Source organism: Pogoniulus pusillus, chromosome 16, assembly GCF_015220805.1.
Source record: "Pogoniulus pusillus isolate bPogPus1 chromosome 16, bPogPus1.pri, whole genome shotgun sequence".
Taxonomy (NCBI): domain Eukaryota; kingdom Metazoa; phylum Chordata; class Aves; order Piciformes; family Lybiidae; genus Pogoniulus; species Pogoniulus pusillus.
Genome location: NC_087279.1, coordinates 17,213,614 through 17,229,596, shown reverse-complemented (window position 1 = coordinate 17,229,596; position 15,983 = coordinate 17,213,614). Strand labels below are relative to the sequence as shown.

The 15,983-nt window shown below is 50.4% G+C and overlaps 1 protein-coding gene across 1 annotated transcript; it reads left to right on the top strand.

Annotated features, from left to right (window-relative positions):
- The first annotated feature begins 306 nt into the window (after positions 1-306).
- MCM2 (minichromosome maintenance complex component 2) lies at positions 307-13,626 on the top strand. Its single transcript, XM_064156811.1, has 16 exons — positions 307-358; positions 893-1,080; positions 1,655-1,830; positions 2,484-2,747; positions 3,777-3,996; positions 4,293-4,500; positions 5,197-5,331; positions 5,530-5,721; positions 6,843-6,936; positions 7,446-7,696; positions 7,941-8,067; positions 8,257-8,369; positions 8,480-8,722; positions 9,510-9,692; positions 11,531-11,686; positions 12,553-13,626. The coding sequence occupies exons 1-16, from the start codon at positions 353-355 to the stop codon at positions 12,661-12,663; spliced, it is 2,667 nt and encodes an 888-aa protein (XP_064012881.1). The 5' UTR covers positions 307-352; the 3' UTR covers positions 12,664-13,626.
- The last annotated feature ends 2,357 nt before the right edge of the window (positions 13,627-15,983 follow it).

Here is a 15,983-nt window from a genome sequence, read left to right as displayed (position 1 = left end):
CTGCTGCAGATGAAGCCCAGGACGTAGTCGGCCGTCAGGGTTGCGAGCCCACACTGCCGGTTCATGTCCAACTTTTCACCCAGCAGCACGCCAAGTCCTTCCCCGCAGACGAATGTTTGACAGTTGTTTGGTAAAAGTTGCCAAGTTGGCCACTGCTGCCCACCCGGAGCCCGAAGTCGGCGGCGCTGCCCGCCAGTGGCTTTACGCCTGCCCCCTGCCCGCCTCTCCGACAGTCACGGGGCGGGGCCTGCCCCGCCCCGGCGCTTATTATTCATGAGCTTTCGCGCGCTTTTGCAGACCACGTGGGTCTGTTTTCGCGCGGAATCCAGCCGGGCAGGAAGAGGCGGCGGAGATGGCGGTGAGCAGCCGGGCCGGGCCGGGCCGAAGCAACGGCGCGGGGCGGGTCGAGGTGCCAGCCCCAGGAGGTGCACATCCCGAGCCCTCCCCGCCACGGGAGCCTTGGCACTGCGGTCGAGCGGGGCTCGGAGGGGATCCAGAGGGAAAGCGGGAGCGGCTGAGGAGGGCTGCGCTTGCCGGGGACACCCGGAACGCTGAGGGACATTTCCCACGCGTGCTGCACCGGAGAAAAGCCGGGCGGGGTGGGGGTGGGGGTCGGATCCCGTCCCCTCCGCTACTCTGTTGCGGACTCGGAGGATGAGTTTTTCCCGCGCTCTCCCGTTCGCGGCCATTGCCGCCTGCAGGGAGGGCTGAACTCTTCTAAACCTTTTCCCGCATTGGAGTAGAGGCTCATCGCTAGTGTCGCCCCTCTCTGACCACCGCTTTCGCTGCGGAGGCTCCTGGAAGCATTGTCTGCTCTCGCCCCACACGGCCCGGCGCCTGAGAGGAGCGTGCCCGAGCTCCCCCTGTTATCCTCTCTTTCCTGTTCTTACAGGACTCGTCCGAATCGCAGGCGGCGGTCACCAGCCCGGTGCGCAGTTCACGGCGGGGTGATGCCTTCACCTCCAGCCCCGGCCGGGACCTGCCTCCCTTCGAGGATGAGTCTGAAGGGCTTCTGGGGACCCAGGGGCTCCCCGAAGAGGAGGAAGAAGGGGAAGAACTCATAGGGGAAGGGATGGAAAGGTAAGGAAACCGGCGGGAGCCAGCTTCTGTGCGGGCTTTTGTCTGGAGTTGTGTTACTTGGACGCCAATGCAGCCAGCAACGACAGGGACCTCGCGGCAGGAGAGTTCTCAGCGATGGCAGGGTCCTTCTGCTGTGCTGGTAGCTGAGGTGAGGAGGACGAAGAGGGTCAGGGACTGGTGTCATCTGTGTCCTGGAAGAACTAAGCAAGTTGCATGCTGGGAGTAAAGTGGCATCATGGTCCAATGTGGATTAAACTGGGATCTCCCTGGGTATGTGATGTTCATCCAGTCCAGCTTCTTTTACATGCATGAATTATAGCATTTCCTTACTCATCCAGGCCTGCCCACTGCTGGTAAATTTTACTGTACAAAAGCTTGAATGATGACACTCATAACCATGGTGCTGGAGCCCTTTGTGTTTGGGGCATCTTGCCTTGTGAAGTGCCTTCCTGCTCAACATGTTCAGTCTTGAGGTGGAGCAACTGTCCTGACACCTACCCAGCAGTAGCCAGAGAAGGGCTGGAGAAACACTCTCTGGAGCCTGGCCTCATTCGGTGCTCTGTGTGTGCACTAGGGACTACCGCCCCATTCCCGAGCTGGATGTCTACGAAGCAGAGGGACTGGCCTTAGACGATGAAGATGTGGAGGAGCTCACGGCCAGTCAGCGGGAAGCTGCAGAGCGAGTGATGAGGCAGCGAGACCGGGAGCTGGAGCAGGGCATGGGCCGCATGAGGAGGGGACTGCTCTACGGTAGGTGCAGATGGGCTGTACCCAGTGGGCTGCTGATCTCCATGTCACTGACTGTAACTTGGCTCTTTTGGGGAAGCCAGACGGTCGCACTCAGAAAGCACAGGTCCCTGAAGCTGTGCTGTGTTGGGGTTCATAGTGCAATTTCTGTGGGTGGGCTCCCCAGTGCATGATCTCTTTGATTCAGGCTTCCTAGGAGCTCATTTGATGTTCTTCTGGTCACATGTTCACTGCTGAAACAAAGTCAGGATCCTGGGTTTGTGTCAAGGGTTTGGTATTTTTCTGAGTGTGTGCTCTGGAGTTTGCTGGTGTTCCTACAGAGACTACTGGGCTGGATTGCAGGGCACTTCATGTGCTTAGAAGCCTATTCCTTGGCCTTCCTCTCTCAGTGCATTAATGGACATAACTGGATATTGTTGCATATAAATCTTGTTATTTACCTCTCTAAAGTCTTCAGCTACGTTGTGGAAGATATAGAAGCTGAACTAGAACTAGATTTAGGCTGGGCCTGGAATGGTTCTTAGGTGGTAATCCAGACTCTGACTTCTTTGCTTCCACAGCCATGCAACTCAACTATGACTGAGCCAAAGAGCGAGAATGGGAATCCCAATTCTTTCATGTCTTTGTCTTTAACAACTCTTCCTTCCAACCCTTAGATAGCGACGATGAAGATGAAGACCGCCCTTCGCGGAAGAGGCGGCTTGCAGAACGGGCTGCCGATGGCATCGAAGAGGAAGATGAAGACATGATAGAGAGCATTGAGAATCTGGAAGACATGAAGGGGCATTCGGTGAGGGAGTGGGTTTCCATGGCAGCTCCCCGGCTTGAGATCTACCACCGTTTCAAGAACTTCTTGAAGACCCATGTGGATGACAATGGGCACAATGTCTTCAAGGAAAGGATCAGCGACATGTGCAAAGGTAGAGCTGGGTGACTGGGGCTTCCCTCCTCTTGATGCAGGTCATGATGCTTTGCAGGGATTCAGTCCATAAGTGGATTTTTTTTCTTTTGCCTGCCCTGTTTGTCCCAGACATTGAATCAGCACTTTAAGAAACTCAGATGCTGATGGAGGTAAATGAATAATGGAAACATGTCTATTCTCTTCTTTGATTCTGGCTGACTAATTAGAAGGCCTCTGGCATTTGTTACTCATTAATATTCATATTGTAGAAGCTTTAGCAAAAGAGTATGTGGGGCAGCAGACAGTGGTCTGCAAGCTTGTGATCTGAAAGAGACAACAATTGCTTGCTGTCTGTGCCAGTTACTTTCTCACACTGAAAACTGGATGATCGAGTGAGGGGACACAAACAGACCCTATGACTTTGAAAACCATGTCAGCATTGCAGCCTTGTTTTGTGACCAGGCGCTGCCAGAAGAAGCAGTCGTTAAAGCTGATGTTGATACATTTTAAAAGCAGAAATTGTCACATCTATGAACAGCTCATGTGACTGCAATCGTTTGTGTTTCTTCTTTGTGTTGAGGCAGAAGCTCCAGAAGCTTGAGGAGTGTATCAGGGTCAGTGTTATGCAACTTACATAAGAAATAAAAAGCATTTATCTTGTGTCTTTCCAGGAACTTAAATTGCAGAGTATTTTTGCTAGCCATTCAGCATTAATTGTCTCTGCTGTTAATGTCTGGTTTTTTTTGAAGTCTGTGGGAAAGTTGTGTGTTGAACTGAGGTTTTTGAGTCTCAGGAGCACTCAGCCTGGGAAATGTCTGAATTGCTGAATTGGAGAGGAGCGATGACAAGTTTGGTACCAATGAAGAATTTGTCAGTGCAATGAATTTTTGTTTTGTGCCCATTTTCAAGTTGATGACCTTTAAATATTTTGTCAGGAAATGCAAACTGCATCCTGCAGGATACAGGGTTGTCTGCTCTGGCTGTCTTTTGCATATTCCTTGAGGAGTCAGCAGGTTGAAAATACACCTCACCTTATCTTTTCCTTAAGAGAACAGAGAGAGTCTGGTAGTGAATTACGAGGACCTGGCAGCCCAAGAACATGTGCTTGCCTACTTTCTACCTGAGGCCCCAGCAGAAATGCTGAAGATCTTTGATGAAGCAGCCAAGGAAGTGGTGCTGGCCATGTACCCCAAATATGACCGTATTGCCCAGGAGATCCATGTCCGTATCTCCCACCTCCCTCTGGTGGAAGAGCTGCGGTCACTCAGGTAAGCAGCAGAATTTTCTGCAGCAGGCTTCGGAATGCTCTGCAGAATTAGTCTGCAAGCTAAAGCTCTGGATAAGTCCAACAGGATGTGTGGGTCACATCACACACAAGAAGGTCACATAAAGGGTGAACTTGGAGTGTTCTGAAAAGTAAAGCACAAAGCCTGCCAGAAAACTATTGATAACTGTTTTTTTTTCCTATGCTTGTGAGAGTTGTGCCTTATAGTAAGAGTATTTCTGTAGAGTGTTCTGCCTTCTGTGCCCTGCAGGCATCCAGCATCTCTCTGTCTTTCCTCAGGCAACTGCACCTGAATCAGTTGATCCGGACCAGCGGAGTAGTGACAAGCTGCACAGGAGTCCTGCCCCAGCTCAGCATGGTTAAATACAACTGCAGCAAGTGCAGCTTTGTCCTAGGACCCTTTTTCCAGTCCCAGAACCAGGAGGTGAAACCCGGTTCCTGTCCAGAGTGTCAGTCTCTTGGCCCCTTTGAAATCAACATGGAACAGGTAAGAGATGCACTTGCCTGGATGGGGCTATCTGCTCATTCTGCCTAGGTTGCTGTGCTACCTGTTCTTCCCAGTCTGGCCTTGGAAAGATCCTGGAAAAGGCCTGGTGCCAGCAGAGATATCTACTGTTGTACCTAGGGGTCTGTGAAAATAGATGTTATCTGAGCTCTTGACCTGAACTAGCCCAGTTTAGCAGCCAAAACTCATTTACTTTCTCATTTTGAGTGTGGGCTGAATCTTGCCACAATCATCTGTGGTAGAGAGTTGCATATTTATGTTGTAGAAATGCAGAAACAGACCATCCAGCCCTCCTCCTTCCCAACTCAGGTCAGTATTCCCTGATCAGCCAGCTAAGGAAACTAGAAGACAATAGCAAAAGCCTTGATGTGGAGCTTCTCACTTTTGTCACAAGTGGAGCATCCTCCTCCCAGAAACAGCTCCAGTATTTGAGTGGATAAGCTGCACCAGGCTGAAATGCAGCCATGGGATGTGGCAAAGTGTTTTATTGCCCCTCTTGTTGTCTGTCACACCCTGGAACTACTCCTTGTAGCCTCCACCCTCCCACACCTATAGTTTTCTAATCACAATACAGTAAATCTTTGGATAGTCCTTCTGTAGTGTGAGGTGCCTTTGAAAGGCTTGGGCTGTGCTGATGAAAGCCAGGCTTGATGGATAACTTCTGTTTTGTTGCTGCAGACAGTCTACCAGAACTACCAGCGCATCAAAATCCAGGAGAGCCCTGGGAAGGTGGCTGCCGGCAGGCTGCCCCGCTCCAAGGACGCCATTCTCCTTGCGGATCTGGTTGATAGCTGCAAGCCAGGAGATGAGATTGTGAGTGCATTGTTGGTCTCAGGTATGGGGTGAGCACAGAGCATTTTGAAACCTGGAAAATGGCATCACAGGAATGTATGTGGGGAGGGCTTGTCCTCAGATGCATTTGGGCAGCTACTTCTGAGACTGGTATCTTAACATGAAGAGGGGGCTGGTGTGCACTGTGCAGGCACTGATGTACCATTTCCTGCTTCCCAGGAGCTAACAGGGATCTACCACAACAACTATGACGGCTCCTTGAACACTGCAAATGGATTCCCAGTGTTTGCCACTGTGATCCTGGCCAACCACATCGCCAAGAAGGACAACAAGCTGGCTATTGGAGAACTGACTGATGAAGATGTGAAAGTCATTGTGAATCTATCTAAGGACGAGCAAATTGCAGAGAAGGTGAGTCAGGCTCAGACTTTTCCTTCTGTTCCTGCTGTTGGCCTGCCACCACCTGATGGCTGGATCCTGAAGTGAGGAAAGGTGTCAGATGTCTAAGTAGTTGTTAAAGAAACTTTTAGCAGTCCCAGACCCCTCTGAATTGTCTTCTGTAGCTCTCTGACAGCTGTTGATGAGAGTGAGTTATAGGAGGGAGGTAAATAAGAATCTGTCCTTGTACTATTTGGAGTAATACTTTCTGTTTCTCCCCTTTCTTCTCTGAGCCTTCCACATCAGAACAGGGCTGGAGGACTGGAGAGAGATGTTCAGATGCTGCTTATATCTGATCATTGGCTTTTCTCTGTATATCTTGAAGGCAAAGTAGGGGAAGTGTTCAGAGGGCCCGATGCTTACATCGCCAATCCTCTTAAGGGGTTGTTATTACTTAGCTTAAGCTATGGGAGACATCTTAACATTGCTTCTCTTTGCATGCTAAGACCTGAATCCAATCTTTCAAAGAACAAAGCGCTTGGATTAGTCCATGTTCAACCTCATTTGGGTCAGGTTTAAGATCTGTGATAGAGGGACTTTCTTCTCTTGCTTTGATCCTACTGTTTTTATTTTGACTGCTCTTCCCCTTTGGAGCACCTTAACTGAGCCAGGGCTGCTTGAATGTCAGTAGTCTCCAGTATCAGGCTATTAACAGATCAGCCTTGAGAGAAGAAGCCAGTTCTTAGTATTTGACCGTGATGACAATTCATCTGTGGCATGGCCCATCGAGCCACTATCATGTGCAGCGAATTAAGCCTCAGATCAAGGTCTCCAGCTTTGCAATCGCTGATAACAGCCTCTGCAATGTGCCTTCTGCGCAACAGGAGTGTGAGGGCAGTGGCAGCAGTTTCCAGTGCCAGATACACAATCTGCCATGCCCCAAGGGCACCATTTTTTGTAAAGACCTTTTAGAGGACTCTGGGTGGGTAGTTACCTTGGAAAAAGCCCCCTCACTGTGGATAATAAAAGGCTTTTCAAAGGCAGCATCATTGTAAGAGCAACCATAGATAGAGCCTCTTGCTGATGTTCATGCCAAATGCTGCCCAGACTGGCCAATGGTGTTCTCTGGACAACTCCTCTGGTTTGCCTTTCAGATTTTCGCCAGCATTGCCCCATCTATTTACGGCCATGAAGATATCAAGAGAGGCTTGGCTTTAGCTCTCTTCGGTGGAGAGCCCAAAAACCCAGGTGGGTATCACGTGTGTCATTTGGAGCTGCTTCACTCAGCCGAAAGGAAACAGTTCTGGCTTTGTCTGCAGTGTTGCAGTGAAAGTGGTTAGAGCTGTCTGTGTGTCTTGATGAGAGAGGAATATCTGTGATCAAAGTAGCTGCTTTCATCATGCTAAAAGTTCTGATGTGACAGTAGAAGCTCCAGACTGAAAAAAGTTCCTGCTGCAAACTTGGGGAGCTTTTCATTCCTGCTCCTCTGAGAGGTCACATTTGATGCCCCTTCAGAGGTTTAACCTTTTTGGAGTCCTGATTTGTTTTCAGCTCCTCCTTAAAAAGGTGCATTCAGCAGGGTTAGAAATGCTATTTTACATGTGACCACCTCCAAAGCTGACTGTTTTTCCCTCAGCTTCCCTGTAAAGTGGTTCCCTGCCTACTGTACCTTCCTTTCAGCTTGGTAGTGTTCAGGGCAGATCTGCTATCAAGCCACGAACTCAGCTGCCAATGTGTCTCTGCTGTTACTGTTGTAGGTGGCAAACACAAAGTCCGTGGTGACATCAATGTGCTTCTGTGTGGAGACCCTGGTACTGCAAAATCACAGTTTCTTAAATACATAGAGAAGGCATCCAACAGAGCAATCTTCACCACTGGCCAGGGTGCTTCTGCTGTGGGCCTCACAGCCTATGTCCAGAGACACCCAGTCAGCAAGGAGTGGACTTTGGAGGCAGGAGCCCTTGTGCTGGCTGACAGGGGTGTCTGCCTGATTGATGAATTTGACAAGGTGAGACCTAACTTGATTTCTCTGAGAGGGATTAACTGTGGAGGGGCTGTAACCTCTGCCACGAGGAGACATTATAGCTCATGGTGCCATCTCAGCTGACTGAGACTTGTGTGGTTTGCTTAGACTCTTACCAGTCCATGGTGCAGTCTGCTACTTTTTCAGAGCATCAAGAGCTGATTCTCCTTGGTGTGTTGGGCAGTGGTTATAGAAATACACAGTTTAAATCATTCTTGCTTTCTCACAGATGAATGATCAAGATAGGACCAGCATCCATGAAGCCATGGAGCAGCAAAGCATTTCCATCTCCAAAGCAGGCATTGTCACATCCTTGCAAGCCCGCTGCACCGTTATTGCTGCTGCCAATCCCATAGGTAGGTGCTGAGAGACCACAGGACTATCTCACACCTCCGGCATGAGCCCTGCTCTCACGAGAACCGTGGTGCAGCTTCCCTTTGCCTGGTTTCTCCAGTTCAAGGAAGCAGTAAAGACTCTCTCTGCTTGCTTCAGAGCTCTGGGCTTGGTGCCTGTCTTTGACTTGGAGCCGTGTTTCTGTGCTCCAGGTGGCCGATATGACCCCTCGTTGACTTTCTCAGAGAACGTGGACCTGACAGAGCCCATCATCTCTCGGTTTGATATCCTCTGTGTAGTGAGAGACACAGTGGACCCTGTGCAGGTACAGTTCAGGCTTCTGAAGCTGCTGTTGGAGTGCTCAGCTGCAGTTGTGTGCTGAGTTTTGCTGTCCAGTGAATGTCTGATGTCTCTTGGTCCTCTGCTCTCTTGTAGGATGAAATGCTTGCCCGGTTCGTAGTTGGCAGCCACATCAAGCATCACCCAGGCAGCAAAGAGGCAGTGAACGGGGATGCCAGTGAGGTTATTCTTCCCAACACGTACGGGGTTGAACCTCTTCCCCAGGAGATCCTGAGGAAATACATCACCTATGCCAAAGAGAAGGTCCATCCCAAACTCAACCAAATGGACCAGGACAAGGTGGCCAGGATGTACAGTGACCTCAGGAAAGAGTCTATGGTGAGGATACTGAGGAAGAGGGGGAAGCAGTATGTATCTAGGCTGCAGAGCAGCCTGAGACTGCTCCAGCCTATGTTGACACGTTCTTGCCATTCCTGTCATAAAAGTCTGTACCACTGTTTTGTGAGAGACAGACAGATCCTACAGTGTCTGCTGAACAGATGATTCTTCATATAAGTGCAGCATCTTGCCTGTTGGTGATCTGCAGACTGGACATGTGTACTAGTTAGTGCCTGCCATGGTAAAGTCATTTTATTGTCACCCAGTCTGGCAGGCCCAGAGGGGGATGTTCACATTGACTCAGACCCATATGCTGCTGGCACATTACAGGGAGCTGTCCAGTGTAGAAATGCCCTTCTCTTTTGACCATGCAGTATTTCAGGGTTGTTTCTTGCTGTCCAAGTGGAGGAGGAGTTTGTTGAGGCCATAGGGAGCTTTGGAAAGCTATTCTATTTTCCTTTTTAATTTGTTTGTTTCTTGAACTCCTCTTAATAGTTGCTGGAGGAAGTGGGGGTGCTGTTTTGTGGGACAGCATTGAACAGTGGCAGAGAGGGACGTCAGGTAGCACCTTCTCATCCCCTGCTGAATTAAAAGGTCGATGTGGGAGCTTGTATCTCTCTGTGCCGAACATGCCAGCAGGTGGCAGAGCCTCCTTAGGTTAAGAGTCCTCAAAGGCCAGAAGCGGCTCCCTTCGGTGTGAAGTAGACTTCCTGGGCCAAAAGCCATCTGCCCTGCCCCATGTCTTAAAGCGTTTGTTAAGGAGTCGCTTCCTCCTCTCCCCGCTCAGGCCACAGGCAGCATCCCCATCACAGTGCGCCACATCGAGTCCATGATCCGGATGGCCGAGGCTCACGCCCGCATGCACCTGCGGGACTACGTGGTGGAGGATGATGTCAACATGGCCATTCGGGTGATGCTGGAGAGCTTCATCGACACGCAGAAGTTCAGCGTCATGCGGAGCATGCGCAAGGTGGGCACCTGCTGGGGAAGGGCTCTACCTGCACCTGTGACCCTGAGGGTTTGGCTGTGGCTTTCTTGCACTGCCCTGGCTGTGAGAGGAGACTCTTCCAGGCTCTGAAGAGGTCTGTCCTTTTGGGTTCAGGTGCTGAGCCCACACAGTGAGTCTGAAGGCAGCCCTACACAAATGCCTTTCTTTAGTCTGTGGTAGAACAATGGCATCCTGGCCTGCATCAGGAGCAGTGGGCCAGTAGGACAAGGGAGGTTATTCTTCCCCTGTACTCAGCACTGGTCAGGCCACACCTTGAGTGCTGTGTCCAGTTCTGGGCCCCTCAATTCAAGAGAGATGTTGAGGTGCTGAAACGTGTCCAGAGAAGGGCAACAAAGCTGGTGAAGGGCCTCTCCCTGTGAGGAGAGGCTGAGGGAGCTGGGGGTGTGCAGCCTGGAGAAGAGGAGGCTCAGGGGTGACCTCATTGCTGTCTGCAACTACCTGAAAGGACATTGTAGCCAGGTGGGGGTTGGTCTCTTGTGCCAGGCAACCAGCAATAGAACAAGGGGACACACTCTCAGGTTGTGCTGGGGTAGGTATAGGCTGGAGGTTAGGAGGAAGTTCTTCACAGAGAGAGTGATTTTCCCATTGGAATGGGCTGCCCAGGGAGGTGGTGGAGGCACCATCCCTGGAGGTGTTCAAGAAAAGCCTGGATGAGGCACTTAGTGCCATGGTCTAGTTGACTGGATAGGGATGGGTGCTAGGTTGGACTGGATTATCTTGGAGGTCTCTTCCAACCTGGTTGATTCTATGTCTATGTTTTCATTGAGGATGAGAAGGAAGTGTGCACTGAGCCTCTGTATTTAAAGCAAAGCCACATTGCTCCCTTTTTTGATGCCTTCCCTGCTGTTTTGGCATAGGACTCCCACTGCTGCTGCTGCCAGGTTATCAAGCCCAAGCAGGCAGGCAGTTTTGTAATGTTTTTAATGGGGATCCTCAGTGGATGGTTAAGCACAGGGGCAGCACTCGCTGTGGTTTAGTGCACAGTCTGCCCTTTTCTCTCAGTTGCAGGCGCTGGCTCTGAAAAGCTCTTGGCTGGCCACAGCCTGGCATTTATCCACTCCAAGTGTCTGCCCCTAGTCTGGACAGCTCGTGGCCTCTTCTCTTTGGCTGTAGCCAGCCAAGTGCGAGCGTCTGCTGAGGAGGCACAGGGCAGTCTGGGTTAAGGAAAGCTGCTCTGTGTCTTCCCCAGGGCTAGCTCTCCCACTGCTATTTCCCCTGTGGGCATCAGCTCTCCACAGTAGTGCACTGCCAGACCCAAGAGGCTCCAGGTTTGGTGATGAGCCTCCTCAAGAGATTGTTTTTTTAATGGATGTAAGAGCAGCAGGCAGAGGAGCAGCATGTCCTTCACAGGGATGTGTTTTAACTGCATGTACAGATGGCAGCTTGGCAAGGCCAAAGTCCCTTAGGAGACACTAAGGGCACAGGTTACAATGCTGTAATTCTGGTGTCCCTTGGGCTGTGGGAGGAGTGGGTTGGTTGATGTTGGACATGGGAGACTGCAGTGTGTCATATGTTTCCTGACCCTCTTGACTGCTCTTGTTTTCCCTTCTCAAGTTGTGCCAGGGTAGGTATAGGCTGGATGTTAGGAAGAAGTTCTTCACAGAGAGAGTGATTTCCCATTGGAATGGGCTGCCCAGGGAGGTGGTGGAGGCACCATCCCTGGGGGTCTTCAAGAAAAGACTGGATGGGGCACTCAGTGCCATGGTCTAGTTGACTGGCTAGGGCTGGGTGATAGGTTGGACTCGATGATCTTGGAGGTCTCTTCCAACCTGGTTGATTCTATGATTCTATGATTCCAGACATTCTCCCGCTACCTTTCATTCAAGCGAGACAACAATGAGCTGCTGCTGTTCATCCTGAAGCAGCTGGTTGCAGAGCAGGTGATGTATCAGAGAAACCGCTACGGGGCTCAGCAGGACACCATAGAAGTCCCAGAGAAAGACCTGGTGGATAAGGTATGGGCTTCTCATAGCAAACCTCCTCTGGCTTTGTTCCTGCTCTCTGTCTACACCGTCAGAACCAGAGATGTTTCAAGGCTTGTAACTTTGCTGAGTTATGGTACCAGAAAAAAATGATGTTAATCATTTTAACCCAGAGTCAGGACTGTCTCGTCTGTCCCTGCAGCTCTCTTCTCTTCTTTCCCCTCAGTTCTCCTGTGTCCCTGTAAGGCTTTGGGGTGGTAAATCCTGCAGTATGACTGGTGCTTAGTCAGGGAATGAGGATGCCAAGGAACTTGTATTTGAAGAAGCAATGAGGAGAAAAATCTCTGCTTGCACAAACTTCCCCAATCCCTCCTGAGGCCTGTACTCATCCTCCTTAATGCATCCTCATCCTTGTCCAGGGGCTGCATTCCTGGCTCTACCTTTCTGTGTAATGCATTGACCTTGCTTGACTCTAAAGCAGTATTGGATTCCTAGGTGCTGCTTTTCTGTTCATTCTATCGAATGTGCAGAGTAACTGCTTCCAGAGGCACCCGCTTGGTGTGACCACCTGCACTCAGTTCTCGTGCAGAACTATCTCCCACTGGGTGAGGTATTAGGGCTTTTGGATGGTAGCTATGTTCCATCTCTAGTGGAAGTAAAAGGACAAGCTGAGAGCAGGCAGATGCTGAGCCAGCATCCTTTCCTTGCTCAGCTCAGCTCAGCTCTGCCAATGCTCCTTTCCTCCTGACCTGCAGTCTCCCTTGCTACTGCAGTTCTGGTTCTCACTGAGCAGAGCAGGGATTGCTGACTGTCAAATTTTATGCAGCCTATGCTGTGGAAAACCATGTAGTTCTTACTTGTTTTAAATAAACCTCTCCCTTTCCTTCTCCTCGTCCCAGGCTCGGCAGATCAACATCCACAACCTCTCTGCCTTCTATGATAGTGAAGTGTTCAAGATGAACAGGTTCAGCCGGGATGTGAAGCGGAAGCTGATTGTCCAGCAGTTCTGAGGCCAGCAGTGCACTTTGCCACATGCTCCTGTGGGATGAGACCTCCCTCTTGTAGCCCTCCCAGGAGCACTACAGAGATCACCATCCAGAGGGACTAAATTGCATGTTCTCATGCTTGTGTTGTGCCATATGGATTAAGAGAGTGCTGAGCTGCCGAAGACCTTGTAAATAGGACAGAGTTAAGAAGTTAAATGCTCAGCCAAGTCTGTTTAGCAACTTCCTTTGCTATTTTGCCTTTTAGCTAAGCACAGCAGGGAGAGAATTGCTGGCCACATAGATGGCCTGTTTGCTGTTTGTTTGGTTGCTAGTTGTTATGGGCTCATCTGTGGGAAGGACCAAGGAGTGGGAATATTCAAAAAGGATTTGTCTGCCTTCTCCACACCCCTTGGATTGCAAACTCCCTTAGGGATTCTCTTTTCCCATCTCTGGTGAGTGTGCAGCCTGCTGGGTGATAATTGAGCCTGCTTTCAATTCTCAGTGAACCAGCCAGCCTCTCAGCTCCAGACCTGTGTCCAACACCTCACATTTCCCCAGGTTCTCACATGAGTTGACCTTGTGTTTGTTTTTTAAGGGGTTAGAGCAGAGAAGGATAAGAATTGAGCTAAAACATAACTAGTTCTTATATGACTGGTGATCTGTGTGGGCATTCAAAGCTCCTTCAATACATGCTAGGGAGCATTCAGAAGCCTTAGGGAAGGGGCTTCCCTTGCCTTACCAGGTGTTCTCTCTGTGCAGCTGGCAGATGTGAATTTATGGTGGGACTGAAATGCTGGCACCTAAACTGAACAACATCTCTCTTATCCGTTTGTTGAGGGTGTGAGGATGAGGTACCCATGATTCTGGTTTTGGGAGCAGCAATGGAGGAGCCCTGAGCCAAAGGTGTTCAGGGAGGACAGGATGGGCTCAGTGTTGACATGGGAGTTTTCTTTCAGTGTGCATTTTTAATACATTTGTCTTCAAATACTTCTGTGCTTCCTCCTCTTTGGGAATTCCTACAACCACAGAGGGGAGGGAGGAATACAGGTGAACAAACTGGAAGCTGGACCAGCTGCTCAGCAGTTCATGGGGTAGAAGCCCATCCCGTGATTGCTCTTCTAATAGGAACTGTCAGGGCTGGTCTCTCAGCTATTGCACATCTTCACTATGGATAGATATGAGGACACAGTTGTCCACAGGACACTGTCATGAACAGTGCCTCTGCCACCAAGGGCTTGCCTGTGATGGCTCCTTCCACGTCTTGCTTGCTTATGGAAGCACTGATCCCTGTGTTGGACTCTTCTGTAAATATTAGTGTCACCTGGAGACTATCAAATCACTGTACCTCCCATCTTCCTTTCCCACTCTTGGGTTACAGAGCTCATTCTCATGACTCAGCTGTCAGTGGGTTCCAGTCTGGGAGAAGCAGTAAACTGTCTCTAAGATGGAGCAGAGATCTGCAGTGAGTGTGCTTTGCCTGGCCACAAGGCATCTCTGGCTTCCTGTTGCCTGTGTTTGAGAGAATTTGTGATCTGGCTGCTGTGAATCTGTGCTGGCCAAGCAGACATGTCCCTGGCTGTGGACACCGTGCGGTTTGTCATGATGATGTGCATGTGTGTGTGTCCTCTCGGCTGGGTTGTTTCTCGGGAGCTAGCAGTGCTTGAACCCTGCTGGGGGCTTAGCACATGACTCTCAGCCTGAAACTGGCTCTGCATGTTGCCTCTTCTATCTGCCAGCTCCCTTCTGTGTATTTGTTTAACTGTTTTGGCTGTTTTCACCCTTCCCACTGAGTTTCTGTCTACCAAGACTTTCCATGAGCAGTCCACAGAGACACTTCCCTGGCATCCTTTCCCTGCCTGAGCTAGTCCTTTGCCCCCTGAATGCATGCCTGGGTCAGGTGTGTGCTGGGGATGGCAGAACTGCTGTGTGCCTGGAACCACATGGTGAGGCCCAGCGTGTGGTTTGTCAGAGCTGGGCATAGAACTCTTCATGCCTCACTGCCTAGTGCCAGAGGTCGTGGGCAGAGGCCATCCTTGGGGAGAGCAACTGCCAGCATTTGCAAGCTGCGCCTAGCTCTATGTTAAGTCACACACCTAGGGGAAAGTGTCAGCCCTGAGACAGCAAAACCAGCAGTAGTGAGGAACAGAACAAGCTTGTCGAGCAGCCTGAACTTGTGTGTTGTGGGGATGAATGTTGGGTGTGGGAAGAGAAAGAAATTTTGTGTGACACTGCAGAAATACAAACTGCTTCCTAAACACTTGGCAGCCTTGTGAAGCCTCTGCTATGCCTGTAGTGACCCACACATAGCCAAGCATGCCACCACAATGAGAAAATGGACAGGAATGGAGCTGATTTTCCTAGCTCCTTGCCCTGTTTCTGGACAGAGTTGTTGATAGTTGCCCTTCAGTTTTGTCTTACAACGTAGTCCTGCCTCTTGTGCTTTGGTCCCACCACGCTTGGCACACAGTGTGAGCAGTGATAACAGAGAAATACCGTTGGAGTCACTCGTTTGTCACTTTGCTTACTCTGCCTCCTCCTGAAACCTCTCTGCAAAGGCAGTTGTGAGCTCCCACCCTGTTGTGTTGCCAGCATCCAGCAGAGCAATGAATTCTTGCAGCTGCGCCCTTGCTAATGTTGGCATCAGCTGCTCCACGGAGTGCTAATGCCAGTCTGGAGGCATGTTCCTCCTCTCACGGCCACTGAGCTTTTCAGGTTCCCTGCAGCAAGCATTGGCTGTTGACAGCATCAGGTGTCTTGTCTGGATAGGGGTGCAGACGGGTGAAAACAGGGACTGCCTTGCCAGAGGGCATGTTCCAGCTGAACATAGGAGGGATTTTACTGCAGGGCTCTGGAGATCGGCAGGCCAAGTCACACTCAGGGAATGAGGAGTTGCTCCCCTGACAACCTGAGTTTAGCCAAGCTTGAGAGTTTGGCTTCTCACTGCTGTGCTTCAAATATTGTATAGTGCCTCTGACAAGCTGGGGGAAAAGCAAATCTTAGGAGGTGAATTTTGGCTGTGTGTGAGCTCAGATGGAAGATGATGAAGATGCTTCTTGAAAAGCAGACAGGCCTTTGTGAAGCCAAGCAGTGTCCTCTCTAGTGGCCATGCCTGCCTTGGGATTGTGGTGCTTGTTGGCAAATGTTGTATGAGGTTGGCTTGGAAGAGCATCCTGATTTGAAATGGGTGTGATGGGGCAGATGCTGGCCCATTTCAATTTGAGCATGCTGTATGCACACTCCTGAGGAGCAGTGTGGCTCTCTGCCTCTTATTAAGCACTGTTTGACCCTAGCCCAGCACAAGGGCATACCTGTACACCACAAACAACAGCTTGCTTGTGCTAGGT

Excerpts from the sequence above, each read along its gene's own strand:
- MCM2 (XM_064156811.1), top strand. Across the intron at positions 4,501-5,196 it reads TTGAAATCAACATGGAACAG|ACAGTCTACCAGAACTACCA; the intron begins GTAAGAGATGCA and ends TTGTTGCTGCAG. Across the intron at positions 8,723-9,509 it reads ACCTCAGGAAAGAGTCTATG|GCCACAGGCAGCATCCCCAT; the intron begins GTGAGGATACTG and ends CTCCCCGCTCAG.